Genomic DNA, 17,966 nt, shown 5'->3' on the forward strand with positions numbered 1-17,966 from the left:
TGTCAGGTTGGATGGGGAGCGTTGCTGCACAGATATTTTCAGGTCTCTCCAGAGTTCGATCGGGTTCAAGTCCGGGCGACTCAAGGACATTGAGACTTGTCCCGAAGCCACGCCTGCGTTGACTTGGCTGCTTGCTTAGGGTCCTTGCCCTGTGGGAAGGTAAACCTTCACTACAGTCGGGGGACCTGAGCACTCTGGAGCCTGAATAGTGGAGTGCTGCAGAGATGGGAGAACCTTCCAGAAGGACAACCATCTCCACAGAGGAACTTGAGCTCTCTGAGTGACCATCGGGTTCTTGGTCACCTCCCTGACCAAGGCCCTTCTCCCCCGATTGCTTAGTTTGGCCAGACGGACAGCTTTAGGAAGAGTCTTGGTTGTTCCAAACTTCTTCCATTTAAGAATGATGGAGACCACTGTGTTCTTCAGGACCTTCAGTGTTGCCGACATTTTTTGGTACCCTTCCCCAGATCTGTGCCTCGACAGTCCTGTCTCGGAGCTCTACAGACAATTCCTTCGTCTTCATGGCTTGGTTTTTGCTCTGACATGCACTGTCAACTGTGGGACCTTAAACAGGTGTGCGCCTTTCCAAATCATGTTCAATCAATTGAATTGACCACAGGTGGATGATCAATAAAATCAGGATGCACCGGAGCTCAATTTCGAGTTGCAAGAGGTCGTAATACTTACCTTGTTTACAATACATTTGTAAAAAATACATTGCGGTAATAAATATTCAAATAAGGCTGTAACGTAACAAAATGTGGAAAAAGTCAAGATGTCTGAATACTTTCCGAAGGCACTGTACCAAGAAATTTAGCTAGCCAACGGTCCCTCTCATCCTTCATTTTTGAAGAAATACATTTCAAAAATTGTCCCTCCGAGTCAACTACTCACATTTTATGTACTGAAGTGCTAGCTAGCTGTAGCTTAAGCTTTCAGTACTAGATTCATTCTCTGATCCTTTGATTGGGTAGACAATCTGCTCTGTTAGGTTGGAAGATGTCCTCCAACCCATCATAATTACTGTGCAAGTCTGGGAAGGGGTGAGAACCATGAGCCTACTAGGTTTTGTATTAAAGTCAATGTACCTAGAGGATGGAAACCAATGTGTACAATATGAATTATAGATGTAATTTTGCAGAAGATGTAGTCTTTGGATGTGTATTTGAAGCAATGCCTTGTAGACTCTTAGTTTTAAAAATGTTAATGCAGAGCCTTGTACTTAACATCTCACTAATCAACAAAATGCCAATCCTGGGCATAGTCAATTTTGCCTCAGCCATGGCTAAGAAAGTATAGCTCAGCACAGAATTTGCATAAATGAGGGTTATAAACCAAAAACAAGGTAGTCAAGTGAGGTAGTGGAAAGTTTATTTACAACAAATGGCCATAATGTGATATGCATACTACATTATGACCTAAAAGTATAAACTAACAATTTAAAAAAAGTTTCAAAACCTGAGAGAAAAGATTAGAAATGTTTTTGCATGAAACTTGCTACTCATGTACTATAAACCAAGCTATTATTCTACTAATGAAACCATACAAAAACTACATACACTGAACAAAAATAACAATTTGGTCCCAAGTTTGAGCTGAAATAAAATGACCCAGATATTTTACACTAAAATCTTAAACTTTGTGCACAAATTGTTTTACATCCCCATTAGTGAGCATTTCTCATCTTCCAAGGTAATCCATGCACCTGACAGGTGTGGCATCTCAAGAAGCTGATTAAACAGCATGATCATTACACAGGGGCACCTTGTGCTGGGGATAAAGGCCAATCTAAAATACGCAGTTGTCAATGCCAGATGTTGCAAGATGGGCGAGCATGAAAATGGCATTCTGACTGCAGGAAAGTCAACCAGAGCTATTGCCGGAGAATTGAATGTTGATTTCTCTACGCTAAGCCCCATCCAACATTATTTAAGAGAATTTGGCAGAACATCCAACCGGCCTCAACCATTGCTGATGTCCATGTTGAGAACAGAGTGCGCCATGGTGGGGTTATGTATGGGCAGGCATAAGCTACAGACAACAGAAACAATTGCATTTTATTGATGGCAATTTGAATGCTCAACTGATGAGATCCTGAGTCCCATTCTAAGGTATTTGTGACCAACAGATGCATACCTGTACCCAGTCATGTGAAATCTATAGATTAGGGCCCAATGAATTTATTTAAATTGACTGATTGCCTTAAGAACTCAGTAAAAGCAATGAAATTGTTGCATTTACACATTTTTTTGTCCAGCATAGTAATTTATGGTTGAACACCCCAGCCAATCCCACCCACCTTCCCTTCAAGAGTTCATATTATGCACGCTCGCCTCGGATTCGCCTGGCCAGCTGGATGTCTTTGGGCATGATGGTGACCCTCTTGGCATGGATGGCACATAGGTTGGTGTCCTCAAACAGGCCAACAAGGTATGCCTCACTGGCTTCCTGTATGGGGAGAGAAAAGCCCATAATCAGAATCTATTGGCATCAGTACATATTAACTTAAGTGCAGCAGCAGCAGCTAACCAAGTCATCATTTACCTGTTGCATAATTAGGACTAAGGCTACTCTGGCACACCACTGCCTGGGTTGTCTACCCATGTTAGATCAACAGCCAATGGGACTAAACTACGTTTCCCCGACAACGTGTTCGGGAAAGAGAAATTTACCGGACACGTATTCATAACCCATTAGGGCATCCACCCACAGTGCTCAGAATATAGCAATGCATCTTAACAGAAAACCAACTAATTTATCACAGCAACCAATAAAACTGCATTGTCAAGTTAGAAAGCAGGGGAATCTAAAGATTCAACTTGGATGGGTTGCTAATATGACTAGGATTGTACCTTTTGCTTCTGGACAATGGAAGTAAATATGAAAACCAATAGAACAGGATTAATGGCATAGGGTTGGGCCCAATAGGGAATGGTAATAAATGGCAATGGTACTTAGAGGAATAAGACCATTCGACACGTCACCAGGAAGCATGACTTGGCCACAGAGGAACTGAGGATCATTGGCATCTTAAATGTTTTGTTGTTGCTGTGGATCGTTTCAAAATCACAAGCACATAGGCCGATGCCTATTTGGAACATCTGCAATTTGGTAAACGCAGGGCAATAAGACCTAGCTGATTGTGTTACAGCTGTCGTGAAAATCTTCAATGTGTGAAGCTGTCTGGAGTAGAATTTTAAAATGTTGGGAGAAGGGGAGGGGTGTGTGGCGAAGATGGTCAAGTCTCTACAGAATTGCTCAGCTGCCTCCCACCAATTCAGTGTAAATTGTTTGCCCTTTGACTTTAGTAAATGTACCGTTAAGCTGTCATTTGGTTACAATTTCTGTTAATGTATGCATTAGTCATTTTACAGTTAAAACTTGTTCCTCACAGAAAAATATTTCCAACAACCGCCATCAATAATCAGTCCTCAGCATGAAAGCGCAATAGAAGTTAGAGGCTACGAGTTCCGTGCACTCATTTATTTAGCTGCCAATGGATCAATGATTTGATGAGATTACTAGTTGAACTAGATTGTCCTGCGTTGCAAATAATCAATGAAATGCCTGTTAATTTATCATCGAATCACAGCGTACTTCACCAAAAGGGTGATGATTTAACAAGCGTAGTCATGAAAAAAAAGCATTGCAGTTGCAAAAATGTACTTAAATATCAATACCCGTCTTATAATCAATACACAAGTACATATTGTTTTAAACCTGCATATTTAGTTAAGAAATTCATGTTAGCAGGCAATATTAACTAGGGAAATTGTGTCACTTCTCTTGCGTTCTGTGCAAGCAGTCAGGATATATGCAGCAGTTTGGGCCGCCTGGCTCGTTGCGAACTGTGTGAAAACCATTTCTTCCTAACAAACGCAGTAATTAATTTGCCACAACTTTACATAATTATGACATAAAATTGAAGGTTGTGCAATGTAACAGCAATATTTAGACTTAGGGATGCCACCCGTTCGATAAAATACAGAACGGTTCCGTATTTCACTGAAAGAATAAACGTTTTGTTTTTGAAACTATAGTTTCCGGATTTGACCATATTAAATGACCGAAGGCTCGTATTTGTGTGTTTATCATATTATAATTAAGGCTATGATTTGATAGACCAGTCTGGGCGGTGGTAGGCAGCAGCCGGAATCGTAAGCATTCAAACAGCACTTTCCTGCGTTTACCAACAGCTCTAAGCAATGCTTGAAGCACAGCGCTGTTCATGACTTCAAGCCTATCAACTCCCGAGATTAGGCTGGCAATACTATAGTGCCTATAAGAACAGCCAATAGTCAAAAGGTATATGAAATACAAACGGTATAGAGAGAAATTGTCCTATAATAACTACAACCTAAAACTTCTTAACTGGGAATACTGAAGACTCATGTTAAAAGGAACCATCAGCTTTCATATGTTCTCAAGTTCTGAGCAAGGAATTTAAACGTTAGCTTTTTTTGTTTTACATGGCACATATTGCACTTACTTTCTCCAACACTTTTTGCATTATTTAAACCAAATTGAACACGTTTAATTATTTATTTGAGACTATATTGATTTCATTGATGTATTATACTAAGTTAAAATAGTGTTAATTCAGTACTGTTGAAATGATCATTATTACAAATGAATGTCTGCGTCTGCTTTTTTGGTCCAATAATCAGTCGACCTCTAGTATCTGTGTCCATACAGTGGTGGGCCGTCAGGGCCAGCAAGGCCTTCTCTGCTGGCCTAAACATCAGAATATAATTTTTATTTATTTATATATTTTCCCACAAATATGTATTAAATTATTCCCCAGAGTTAGAGTTATACTCTTCATTTCATAGCCTTCCTCTTGGTTGCACTGCTTCCAGCCCCAGGTTGATTTCATCCAATCATATTCAGCCATCATGTGTTGCCAGGGGTCTAAAATCTGCCCTCAGGCCTTCAGAATCAACAGTGCGGGCGCTTGAGGCTTAAAGTGAATGGAAATGAAAATTTAGTGTCAACCAATCAGCTTTAGAGTTGGCTATTGTACGCCTGCTGGCTGGCTCCAGTGTTACACAGGAGCCAGCTAGCAGGCGTAGTGCATGCACGTCTTTTGGATTGGATTACCAATATTGAGAGGCAGGTCCTATACAAACCTCAGAACTAGGAAACTGAATTTGATAAACTAACTCATTTGTGTACTACTAAGCTGTTTCTTTAACCCACAATGGCGGGAGGAGAAGATATCGATTTGGTCAAGGATATAATTATAACGCCATTCTCAAGACAAACTTTTCAAGAAAAGTTAGACATTGTCAGGAGAGGTCGCCCAATGCCGACGCTACAAAGCCTGTCACAGGCGGGAAAGGGGTTCGTTCGCCACTTTCAAAGTTCCAACTACGAGCGCTATCAATGGCTCACAGGCTGGGAATGCCTATTATTTGCAAGTGATAGATTTGGTGTTTGGAGCCACACTGGCTTTGCAAACTTGAGTTGTCTAACCAAGGCAGCAATGAGACACGGCTGGGCACTTACAAGCAATGGTGCTTTTGAAAACTTTTGGGGACACCCGAGTGGATCTACAGCTCAACGAACAAGCGCACAGGGCAACGGGAGCTGCACAATGAAAAGGTATTGTACTCTTCCCCTGCAATTCTATGAATAAAAATGTCAATTTCAAGGTGACGCAACGCCTAGTTTTATACTGCGTTTCTGTCTAAATGTATAGTGTCTAGAGCCATGGCATCATAATGATGGTAATAAGAGGTGGATTAATTCGGGTGGGACTGTGTAGGACCTCACTGAAGGCCGAGCCCCCAGGCCCACGGCACGCCACTGTGTCCATATGGCAGAGGTTGGTGATATCTGAAAGTTAAGCAAACTGACTACTGTCATTTGAACTCAGGTTTATGATTAACATGACTGATTGAGAAAGAAAACTAAACTACACATATGAAAATCCTAACTGCACTTAGAGTAGGAAATGTTAAGATAAATTGCTAACTTTCCCCAACCTTAAAACTGATAAAATTATTGCATCCACTTTGCCATGGTCATCTTATGCCTATAGGCTACTTTGAAGCAAGATAAGTGTCTTGAGAAATGGTGGTGGGTGATGGGCTGATAGCATTTACTTGAATGGGAGGCACGCTTCAGTTGGCAGTTGAGAAATATATTCTTTAGTTGCGCACAAAACTGTTCAACGCACAATAGCACTTAGAATTGTGCAACGACTAGTTTTTAAATTATATTTCACTCCAGCAGCAACCAGCTTAGGACATGCAAGAAATCAGTGCAAAAATAGGCTCTTTATACAGTTCTTTAGGTCAATAACTAAAGAAAATACAGGTCAATTTAATCGCAAAGAATTATGCAAATTAACCTATAGTAACAATAGACCAATAAGCATATGTCTAATGTATTTAAATCGACTGGAATTGCCAGTAATGCATAAAACCACTATTTAGCTATTTGTTTTTTTCTTTTTCCAGCTGCAACAGGCTTTTTGGGCAAAAACAGAAACTCTCGACTACACCTATCCAAAATCAACCCAGAGCCTATGGTTAACTTGCCTGCAGAGCACCAATGGCAGCACTCTGGAAGCGGAGGTCTGTCTTGAAGTCCTGGGCAATCTCACGGACCAGCCGCTGAAAAGGCAGTTTTCTGATCAGCAGCTCAGTGGATTTCTGGTACCGACGAATTTCTCTCAGAGCCACTGTACCCGGCCTACACACACACACACACAGTAAGCATGCCAAGAAGTGTCCTGTTGCAGCAAATTGAGAACGGTCCAGGTGAGAAGCGTTACCTGTATCGGTGAGGTTTCTTCACACCGCCAGTAGATGGCGCACTTTTCCTTGCAGCCTTGGTGGCCAGTTGTTTCCTGGGTGCTTTTCCACCAGTGGATTTACGGGCGGTCTGCTTGGTACGTGCCATAGCTCACTTGTAGACTTATCTGAAAACAGGTGAAATTCTAAAATGCACAAGAAACCACGTGGCGTCAATACTCAATAAACATGGTTACTGATGGCCAGCACATTTAATATCTCGAGTTTTGAAACCAATCGTAGTGGTTGCATTAGACAGCCAACTAAATGGTGATCCATATATCAGCAGGCATGCAACTAACGTTACACCATAAAAAAAAGCCAAAAGGCTACTACTAGCTTCATAAGGCTAAAGGCGCCAAGAAGTTAACCGAGACCCCACCCACCCAGTCGGCTAGCTAGCAACACAGGATGTTTAAACACATTGGACGCAGAACGACATCTTTCTAAACCGGTATGGCAGTTCAACTGAAAGTAGCATTATTCTATCACGCACTAGCAGACAATTTAACGTTAGGTAGCTAGCTACGTCCGATTGTAAGCCCCATCTTGGTTCTAAAATCAGCTAGGTACTGTTAGTATTAACATCCAAACAAGTATCAAGCTAAACACTAAAATTGAGAAATGCCAAACGTTAACAATAGTTAAAATGTCTACACTAACGCCGTTAGAGGTTGCAACTTCGTTATGATGGCTTGAATAACGTTATCTTCAATGTAACGTTAGCCACCTTAGCTAGCCATGTAGTATTTCAAAGTTGCCTGCAAGGCCTGGTTTATTTAAGTTACATACAGTACCTAGTTAACTCGGATAGCTAAATAAGCCAGGTTGACAAGCTAACGTTAGTACCCACACAAACCACCTGTTTTTAGCTAACGCGTGACGTTAATTAGCTACCAACAACAGATACAAATAGTTTGGGCTAACTATATTTCAATATGAACAATCACAAAACACTTACCTAGTGCATTTAGCTTGCTTAACTGCGAACAAAACAACTACTACAATGTTTTTAGACGCCAGAAACACCGTTCCTTTTACAGTTTCGTAGAATTTTGAACACGAAATGGTATTTGTATTTATACTTTTCTTGACGTCTAATTTGTAGACCTGCCCACAAGCACCAGCAAAACGCATATGTATTGGTCAAACCAAAATGACGCACTACGACGCCGAGGCATTTCTAAAAGGCGTAGTTTAATAAATATAATACTTTGTGGTTCATTTCCTATATAGAAACTGGCATCTAGCAACAAAAATCTGAATAGTGCAAACAAAATTATTTGGAAACTTTTACTGGTCGAAATAACGAAAACATGTAAAAAAAAAAAAGGTTGATGCATTCCTATCGAAGAAAGACTGACACATAGTACACGTAAACTCGTACATCGCCTTGGTCCGTACAATTGCCCTTATTTTTAGCGCCCCAAAAACGTACTACTTCCAGATCAACTGTTATGTCAATATCATTGTAAAGCACAATTTCTCCCCTTTGAGCCCCGTCGGGTGGGAAACGAAGCTATTTGAGTGATAGTGAGAAGGAGAGATGTTGTGTGGGAAAATTGCTTTTTTTTCACTCAATCTGTCTAATTTATCACCTTATCGCCTCTAAAATGTAAATACAACTCTATAAAGAGTTTATAATTTGAAGGTTTGTGTTGAATTTCAATCGGGTTTTTAGGGCGGTGCTAAAGTCATCTTAGAAGTAAACAGCATCTTTGAGAATGATGATCGCATGCAATGATGACGCAAAAAATGACTAGGTATCCCCCCCTTACCCCGTCACTGTCCATTTCTTGTTTTTAAAAGATGATATAAGTGCTACACCTGGTGGAGAGAGATTGTAAGACAGAAATAGTTGCTTTATGCGTGCTGTACGTTACGACATGACACGGAAAGATGTAACGGAGGTTCAGTTTTTTCAACTTTTCTCCAATACTATAGAGCCATTATCATGTCGATCAACGCTTGAATAGAAATCTAGTTCACACCCCCGATTTTGACGTCAACACAGTCGCTACAGTCCGATTAGTTTTCTTTGTAGCCTCGAATGAATATTGCGTTTGCGCACATTTGTACTGAATGGGGTGAGTTTACGTTAGTAATTTGGCTGCTTGAAATAGCATTGTGCATTTTTCAAAGCCTTCAGAAAGTATTCACACCTCTGGACTTTTTCCACATGCGTACACACTGTACCCCATAATGTCTATTTGGAATTATGTTTTTCGAAATGTTTGATTTTTTTTTTAAATGAATAGCTGAAATATCAATACGTATTCAACCCCTTTGTTATGGCAAAACTAAATAAATTCAGGAGTTAACATTTGCAAGTCACTTAATTGCATGGACTCATTCTGTGTGCAATAATAGTGTTTATGCCACAACTTCCACCAAAGTCGGCTCCTCTCCTTGTTCGGGCGGCGATCGACGTCACCGGCTTTTTAGCCGAAGCCGCTCCATTTTTCATATATCCATTTGTCTTGTCTTGTTTTCATACACACCTGGTTTTCATTTCCCCAATCAATCTAATTGTATTTAACCCTCTGTTTCCCATGTTTTGTGTGTAATTGTTTTCTTGTCAAGCGATGTTCTTTCGCGTTGTACTTTATTGTTCTGTGCTCCCGGTTTGGAACTATAATAAAGTGCGCTTTATTTATTATACTCTGCTTTCCTGCACCCGACTTCCCCTTTATACATACCTTGACAGTTTAACGTGATTTTTGAATGAATCTCATCTCAGTACCCCACACATACAGATAATTGCATTATGCTACATCTGCATTAACATCTGCTAACCATGACAATAACATTTCATTTGATTTAATTGTAAGGTCCTTCAGTCGAGCAGTGAATTACAAACAGATTCAACCACAAAGACCAGGGAGGTTTTTCAATGCAGACATTGAGTAAAATAAAATAAAAATCAGATATTGAATATCCCTTTGAGCATGGTGAAGTTATTAACTACACGTTGGATGGAATATCAATACACCCAGTCACTACAAAGAAACAGGCGTTCTTCCTAACTCAGTTGCCAGAGAAGAAGGAAACCGCTCAGAGATTTCACCATGAGGGCAATAGTGACTTTAAAACAGTTAAGAGTTTAATGGCTGTGATAGGAGAACCTGAGGATGGATCAACAACATTGTAGTTACACCGCAATACTAACCTAATTGACAGTGCAAAGAAGGAAGCCTGTACAGAATTGTAAAAAATCCAAAACATGCATCCTGTTTGCAACTAGGCACTAAAGTAATACTGCAAAAAATATGTCAAAGCAACTAACTTTTTGTCCAGAATACAAAGCGTTATGTTTGGGGCAAATCCAATACAACACATTAGTGTCGTTCTCCATATGTTCAAGCATAGTGGTGGCTGCAATATGTTATGGGTATGCTTTTAATCCTTAAGGACTGTGGAGGTTTTTTTAGGTAAAAATAATTGAATGGAACTAAGAACAGGGAAAATCCTAGAGTAAAACCTTGTTCAGTCTGCTTTCCACCAGATACTTGGAGATTAATTCACCCTTAAGCAGGACAATAACCTAAAACACAAGCCCAAATCTACACTGGAGTTGCTTAACCAGAAGACAGTGAATGATTCTGAGAGGCCGAGTAAGAGTTTTGACTTAAATCTGCTTGAAAATCTATGGCAAGACTTGAAAATGGTTGTCAAGCAATGATCAACAACCAATTTAACAGAGCTAGAATAATTTTTTAATGACTAAAGGGCAAATGTTGCACATTTCAGGTGTGGAAAGCTATTACAGACTTACCCAGAAAGTCTCACTGCTGTAATTTCCGCCAATGGGGATTCTAACATGTATTGAGTCAGGAAGTTGAATACTTATACTTTTTTTTTACAAATGTTAGAATTTATCTACCGCTTTGAAATTAGAGTGTTTTATGTAGATCATTCACAAAAAAATGACAATTCAATCCATGTTAATTCCACTGTAAGACATACAAATGTGGAAAAAGTCAAGCCGTGTGAATACTTTCTGAAGGGACTGTCCTACACTTCCATAAAGGTGCAAACACAGTGCTTTGATCATTCATGAAAGTCCTGTAATGCATTCATTGCAGTCACTGTAGCTAGTGACACTTTATGCACCTGGTGTTAAGCTTTGATAAAAATCTTTCTGCAGCAATTTACATGTCATTTGAGCTAACAGCAGGAGTGTCTTCAGAGTTGTCATCTGGAAATGGCTGGGGCTGAGGGAATCATGACAGAGTATAAGACACTGGTCATAGTTAGGACACAAAAAGTAATTACAAGAAATTCCTTGACATACTTATGCATTGTAGTGTGATTTAATACTGTGTCTCTGCATGTGTTTGTGTCTGTTATTGTTTTGGAGCAGACGTTGAGCCTCGGGTGAATGACACTGCCCAAAAGAACCAACAAAGCAGAGCAGAGAAATATCTCTTTCACTTTCTACTTCTTCCCTGAGGGGGCAACAGCAGCAGAGGGTAATGGCAAGGCATTATTGCTGGGATATGAGGAAACAAAAGGGCAATGGCATATGTTAAGTGTTTAAAAAAACAAAGTGTTTGTTAGATTTTAAGCCTGTGTTAAAATATGCTTAAAATGACAAAAAAAAGTGATTGTGTTGAATTGTGTTTGGGAAATAAAGATAGACATGGTTTTAAAAAGGTAGTGGTAATATTTAATTCAGTACAGACATTTGTAGGCAGGCAGCTTAATTTACTGTGTCCCACGATTCAGCATACCCCATACCCAGGGGGTAAGTTGTGCCAAGATGCCACTCTGTTGGACAAGCTCTGTTTCAAAACTGTAATGTTAACATGAATTCTGATTATTTCCAGGGATACACACCGTCCTCAAATATACTGATTGTACAAAACATTAAGAGCACCTTCCTAATATTGAGTTACACACGGAAAACTGTTGAGCGTGAAAAACCCAGCAGCGTTGCAATTCTTGACACACTCAAACCGTTTGCCTTGCCCCTACTACCATACCCTGTTCAAAGGCACTTAAGTCTGTCTTGCCCATTCACCCTCTGAATGGCATACATACACAAACCATGTCTCAATTGTCTCAAGGCTTAAAAATCCTTATTTAACCTTTCTCCTCCCCATCATCTACACTGATTAAAGTGGATTTAACCTCATTATTGGATCATAGCTTTCACCTTGATTCACCAGATCAGTCTTAATGTTTTGTACACAACTTTTTGTTGTTGAAAGATTATATTTCCCTTGTTAGAGTAATTCTGATTGTGAACTTACCCCACTCTCCCCTACAGCAAGACAAATAAAAGTTCAAATTTAACCAGGCTTAGGTGAAAAACAAACACTAAATTCAGTAGACTAGAAATACGACCAATGATAGATCGAAATATGTGGCATAGAAATGTGGCAACTAAGCATTCTCTTTTTCTCTTTCAGCAATGACATCAGCTCATGTCAAAGCAGTGGCAGACCCTGCTAAGATGTCCGTTTTCCACAGGAAAGCAGACAATAAGACAGACACTTTAAATACCCATAAATTCCGATGCAAGGAGTCAACAAGATACTTTTCAGGCACAGACTCCAAACACAAGTGTGTAGAACCAGGAGAACTCAACTTTGGTCTTCACCTCTGCTAATGAAGAGTTCTGCTTCAACTTCCTCTGATTTGCTCTGAGAAACTATTTTGAGAGTCTTAATAAAGTTATTTGCTTTGGTAATGATAATGCTACTGGTCATGGTTTGACTATGTATTGTAAACCTTTTGATTAATAAAATGTATTTGCATAAATATCCTCACTTCGCATGAATTCACTGAAGTTGCATCAATCTACGACCATCTCTACTTTTTGTGGCAGACCAGGGGGTTTTGTCAAGGCTGCGGACCAACTGAGGGCAGAGGCTGCCGACTTAGTGGGGCAGAGAACCTATAGCCTAGTGGAGCAGTGGACTGATGGCCGACGAGAGCTGGAGACAGCGAAATTAGAACGGCTGAGGGCTGGGAGCCAAGTGTTAATAACTTTGGGCCTGACTAGGACAGCAAATCTGGGCCTGCCAGGGAAACTGACTCTGGACCTGACAGGGAAACTGAAAGAGGCCTAGAACAGCAGTAGAGCGCTGGGCCTAATGGAGAAACTGGTACCTTTGAGCCTATAGGGGCAGGAGCCTGATGACCCACCTGGGCTACGGACTGTGGGCCGACTAATGCTGGAGACTGAGGACCTAGTACTAGGGACTGAGAGCAGACAAGGGCTGAGGACTGAGAACCTAGCGCAGGTTACTTGTGGCCTAGCAGTGCAGGAGGCTCAAAGCCTGGTGGGCTAGAGAGCTGTGGACTGTGTGTCTGGAGACTGTGATCCTAGTGCAGCTAATTTGGGGCCTAGTAAGGCAGGAGGCTCTTAACCTGATGGGATAGGCAACTACCTACCAACTAAGGCAAGGGGCTGCAATCAAATCAAATCAAATTTATTTGTCTCACACACATGGTTAGCAGATGTTAATGCGATTGTAGCGAAATGCTTGTGCTTCTAGTTCCGACAATGCAGTAATAACCAACAAGTAATCTAACTAACAATTCCTAAACTACTGTCTTATACACAGTGTAAGGGGATAAAGAATATGTACATAAGGATATATGAATGAGTGATGGTACAGAGCAGCATAGGCAAGATACAGTAGATGGTATCGAGTACAGTATATACATATGAGATGAGTATGTAAACAAAGTGGCATAGTTAAAGTGGCTAGTGATACATGTATTACATAAGGATGCAGTCGATGATATAGAGTACAGTATATACGTATGCATTGTTTAAAGTGGCTAGTGATATATTTACATAATTTCCCATCAATTCCCATTATTAAAGTGGCTGGAGTTGAGTCAGTGTCAGTGTGTTGGCAGCAGCCACTCAATGTTAGTGGTGGCTGTATAACAGTCTGATGGCCTTGAGATAGAAGCTGTTTTTCAGTCTCTCGGTCCCAGCTTTGATGCACCTGTACTGACCTCGCCTTCTGGATGATAGCGGGGTGAACAGGCAGTGGCTCGGGTGGTTGATGTCCTTGATGATCTTTATGGCCTTCCTGTAACATCGGGTGGTGTAGGTGTCCTGGAGGGCAGGTAGTTTGCCCCCGGTGATGCGTTGTGCAGACCTCACTACCCTCTGGAGAGCCTTACGGTTGAGCGCGGAGCAGTTGCCGTACCAGGCGGTGATACAGCCCGCCAGGATGCTCTCGATTGTGCATCTGTAGAAGTTTGTGAGTGCTTTTGGTGACAAGCCAAATTTTTTCAGCCTCCTGAGGTTGAAGAGGCGCTGCTGCGCCTTCTTCACGGTGCTGTCTGTGTGAGTGGACCAATTCAGTTTGTCTGTGATGTGTATGCCGAGGAACTTAAAACTTGCTACTCTCTACACTACTGTTCCAGTGGATAGGGGGGTGTTCCCTCTGCTGTTTCCTGAAGTCCACAATCATCTCCTTAGTTTTGTTGACGTTGAGTGTGAGGTTATTTTCCTGACACCACACTCCGAGGGCCCTCACCTCCTCCCTGTAGGCCGTCTCGTCGTTGTTGGTAATCAAGCCTACCACTGTTGTGTCGTCCGCAAACTTGATAATTGAGTTGGAGGCGTGCGTGGCCACGCAGTCGTGGGTGAACAGGGAGTACAGGAGAGGGCTCAGAACGCACCCTTGTGGGGCCTCAGTGTTGAGGATCAGCGGGGAGGAGATGTTGTTACCTACACTCACCACCTGGGGGCGGCCCGTCAGGAAGTCCAGTACCCAGTTGCACAGGGCGGGGTCGAGACCCAGGGTCTCGAGCTTGATGACGAGCTTGGAGGGTACTATGGTGTTGAATGCCGAGCTGTAGTCGATGAACAGCATTCTCACATAGGTATTCCTCTTGTCCAGATGGGTTAGGGCAGTGTGCAGTGTGGTTGAGATTGCATCGTCTGTGGACCTATTTGAGCGGTAAGCAAATTGGAGTGGGTCTAGGGTGTCAGGTAGGGTGGAGGTGATATGGTCCTTGACTAGTCTCTCAAAGCACTTCATGATGACGGAAGTGAGTGCTACGGGGCGGTAGTCGTTTAGCTCAGTTACCTTAGCTTTCTTGGGAACAGGAACAATGGTGGCCCTCTTGAAGCATGTGGGAACAGCAGACTGGTATAGGGATTGATTGAATATGTCCGTAAACACACCAGCCAGCTGGTCTGCGCATGCTCTGAGGGCGCGGCTGGGGATGCCATCTGGGCCTGCAGCCTTGCGAGGGTTAACACGTTTAAATGTTTTACTCACCTCGGCTGCAGTGAAGGAGAGACCGCATTTTTCCGTTGCAGGCAGTGTCAGTGGCACTGTATTGTCCTCAAAGCGGGCAAAAAAGTTATTTAGTCTGCCTGGGAGCAAGACATCCTGGTCCGTGACTGGGCTGGATTTCTTCCTGTAGTCCGTGATTGACTGTAGACCCTGCCACATGCCTCTTGTGTCTGAGCCATTGAATTGGGATTCTACTTTGTCTCTGTACTGACGCTTAGCTTGTTTGATAGCCTTACGGAGGGAATAGCTGCATTGTTTATATTCAGTCATGTTACCAGACACCTTGCCCTGATTGAAAGCAGTGGTTCGCGCTTTCAGTTTCTCGCGAATGCTGCCATCAATCCAAGGTTTCTGGTTAGGGAATGTTTTAATCGTTGCTATGGGAACGACATCTTCAACGCACGTTCTAATGAACTCGCACACCGAATCAGCGTATTCGTCAATGTTGTTGCCTGACGCAATACGAAACATGTCCCAGTCCACGTGATGGAAGCAGTCTTGGAGTGTGGAGTCAGCTTGGTCAGACCAGCGTTGGACAGACCTCAGCGTGGGAGCTTCTTTTTTTAGCTTTTGTCTGTAGGCAGGTATCAGCAAAATGGAGTCGTGGTCAGCTTTTCCGAAAGGGGGGCGGGGCAGGGCCTTATATGCGTCGCGGAAGTTAGAGTAACAGTGATCCAAGGTTTTTCCGCCCCTGGTTGCGCAATCGATATGCTGATAAAATTTAGGGAGTCTTGTTTTCAGATTAGCCTTGTTAAAATCCCCAACAACAATGAATGCAGCCTCCGGATAAATGGTTTCCAGTTTGCAAAGAGTTAAATAAAGTTTGTTCAGAGCCATCGATGTGTCTGCTTGGGGGGGATATATACGGCTGTGATTATAATCGAAGAGAATTCTCTTGGTAGATAATGCGGTCTACATTTGATTGTGAGGAATTCTAAATCAGGTGAACAGAAGGATTTGAGTTCCTGTATGTTTCTGTCATCGCACCATGCCTCGTTAGCCATAAGGCATACACCCCCACCCCTCTTCTTACCAGAAAGGTGTTTGTTTCTGTCGGCGCGATGTGTGGAGAAACCCGCTGGCTGCACCGCATCCGAGAGCGTCTCTCCAGTGAGCCATGTTTCCGTGAAGCACAGAACGTTACAGTCTCTGATGTCCCTCAGGAATGCTACCCTTGCTCGGATTTCATCAACCTTGTTGTCAAGAGACTGGACATTGGCAAGAAGAATGCTAGGAAGTGGGGCACGATGTGCCCGTCTCCGTAGTCTGACCAGAAGACCGCCACGTTTCCCTCTTTTTCGGAGTCGTTTTTTTGGGTCGCTGCATGCGATCCATTCCGTTGTCCTGTTTGTAAGGCAGAACACAGGATCCGCGTCGCGAAAAACATATTCTTGGTCGTACTGATGGTGAGTTGACGCTGATCTTATATACAGTAGTTCTTCTCGACTGTATGTAATGAAACCTAAGATGACCTGGGGTACTAATGTAAGAAATAACACGTAAAAAAAACAAAAAACTGCATAGTTTCCTAGGAACGCGAAGCGAGGCGGCCATCTCTGTCGGCGCCGGAAGTATTTGTCTGAGCAGGGAGAGAGACTGCAAACATACAGACAGGGCACCTAACTTAGAGCCTGGTAGGGCAGGGGGCTCTAAGGCTGACAGGCTAGGGCGCTGTGTACCCAATAAGGTGGGGGTCTTCGATCCCTGACAACGATGTGAACGTGGGTCCTAGCTGGGTAGGATACCTAGGGTCTACTAGTGCAGGGAACTGTAAACCTAGAATGGCAAATGACTGGGGGCCTAGCAGTATGGCAGGAGTCCAGCAACCTAAGTCAGAACAGTATGAACCTGTAACTACGGCCAGAGACTAAAGTTCAGGTATGAATGTAAACTGAAAACCTACAGAGGGGACAAGATAGACTGGACCTAACGGGAAGGCAGGGAACTCTAGATCCTACCATGGGGGCAGGATACTCAAAGCCTATCTGAGGGGCAGGACACTCAAAGCCTCCCTGTGAGGCACAGCGCTGAAGGCCTAGCAGAGAGGCACGGAACTCTAAACCTGACCCTACCAGGAAGGAAGGGAACTCTGACCCTATCGTGGTGGCGGGGAACTCTGATCCTACCAGGAAGAAAGGAAACTCTGAACCTACAGGAAGGAAGGGAACTCTGAACCCACTGGGAAGGAAGGGAGCTCTGAATCTATTGGGAAGGAAAATAACTCTTACCCTACCATGGAAGAAGGGGACTCTAACCCTACCCTGGGGACAAGGAACTGGACAGCTAGGTCATGGGAAACAATAGGGGTGACATCTGGTGGGTGCCCCAAAGAGAGGACTGGAGCGCCCCCTGAGGCAAGGTCTGGGAGATCTGGAAGTACCAGAGTCCTTGAAGCTGGAACTAGCAAGGTGCTAGCAGGCGGGGAAAACAAGAACCCCAAGTCTGGGACCAGGCAGGGGCTGACAGAGCCAGGAGGAAGGGCTGAGTCCTCGTGGCCACAGGCTTGAAAGACCGGAAGAGTCTGACCCCACCAGGCCGTGACTGGAGGGGCCCCACCGTCTGGGCTCCATCCTAGGAAAGGGCAAATAATCCACCACATGCTTAGGCTCTTGGCCAGGAGCAGGGCGGGGCTCCTGAGAGAGCAGGCACCCTCTCGGGCCGGCATCCGATTGGGCACCCAAGTGTCTGCCTTGACCAGCAGGTGGTCCCCACTGGGAGGAGAGGACCACTCTACAATGGCAGCAAGTACAAGCCCTAAGGCATCAGCTAGCTGTGGCTCCACAACTGAAGTGGGTGTCTCGTTAACTATGTGACGCTCTCGAAGCTCTGGTAGAAATGGCATAGACTCCAGCCGGGGGGGCTGGAGCGACGACGAGCTGGTGAATAACCG

The 17,966-nt window shown here is 43.1% G+C and overlaps 1 protein-coding gene and 1 long non-coding RNA gene across 3 annotated transcripts; one reads left to right on the top strand and one right to left on the bottom strand.

Annotated features, from left to right (window-relative positions):
- Nucleotides 1-1,349: 1,349 nt before the first annotated feature.
- On the bottom strand, nt 1,350-7,919 carry LOC135523982 (histone H3.3A). 2 transcript variants are annotated; one of them, XM_064951049.1, is made up of 4 exons: nt 7,762-7,919; nt 6,782-6,928; nt 6,546-6,699; nt 1,350-2,448 (listed from the first exon to the last, which is right to left on the bottom strand). In XM_064951049.1, the coding sequence occupies exons 2-4, from the start codon at nt 6,907-6,909 to the stop codon at nt 2,320-2,322; spliced, it is 411 nt and encodes a 136-aa protein (XP_064807121.1). In that variant the 5' UTR covers nt 6,910-6,928; nt 7,762-7,919; the 3' UTR covers nt 1,350-2,319. The 2 variants fall into 2 exon arrangements, with proteins under 2 accessions (XP_064807121.1, XP_064807120.1); XM_064951048.1 differs by having other exon boundaries at nt 6,782-6,946; nt 7,762-7,918.
- LOC135523983 (uncharacterized) lies at nt 7,077-12,530 on the top strand. Its single transcript, XR_010452893.1, has 3 exons — nt 7,077-7,254; nt 11,164-11,272; nt 12,215-12,530. It is a non-coding gene; the product is annotated as an uncharacterized LOC135523983 (long non-coding RNA).
- The last annotated feature ends 5,436 nt before the right edge of the window (nt 12,531-17,966 follow it).

The sequence above is a fragment of the Oncorhynchus masou genome, chromosome 31 (genome assembly GCF_036934945.1).
Source record: "Oncorhynchus masou masou isolate Uvic2021 chromosome 31, UVic_Omas_1.1, whole genome shotgun sequence".
NCBI classification, from domain to species: domain Eukaryota; kingdom Metazoa; phylum Chordata; class Actinopteri; order Salmoniformes; family Salmonidae; genus Oncorhynchus; species Oncorhynchus masou.

Coding starts and splice junctions, on each gene's coding strand:
- LOC135523982 (XM_064951049.1), bottom strand. CDS start 6,909: ATGGCACGTACCAAGCAGACCGCCCGTAAATCCACTGGTGGAAAAGCA. Junction 6,700..6,781: donor AAGAAACCTCACCGATACAG/GTAACGCTTCTC, acceptor GTGTGTGTGTAG/GCCGGGTACAGTGGCTCTGA. Junction 2,449..6,545: donor CTGCCATTGGTGCTCTGCAG/GCAAGTTAACCA, acceptor CTCCCCATACAG/GAAGCCAGTGAGGCATACCT.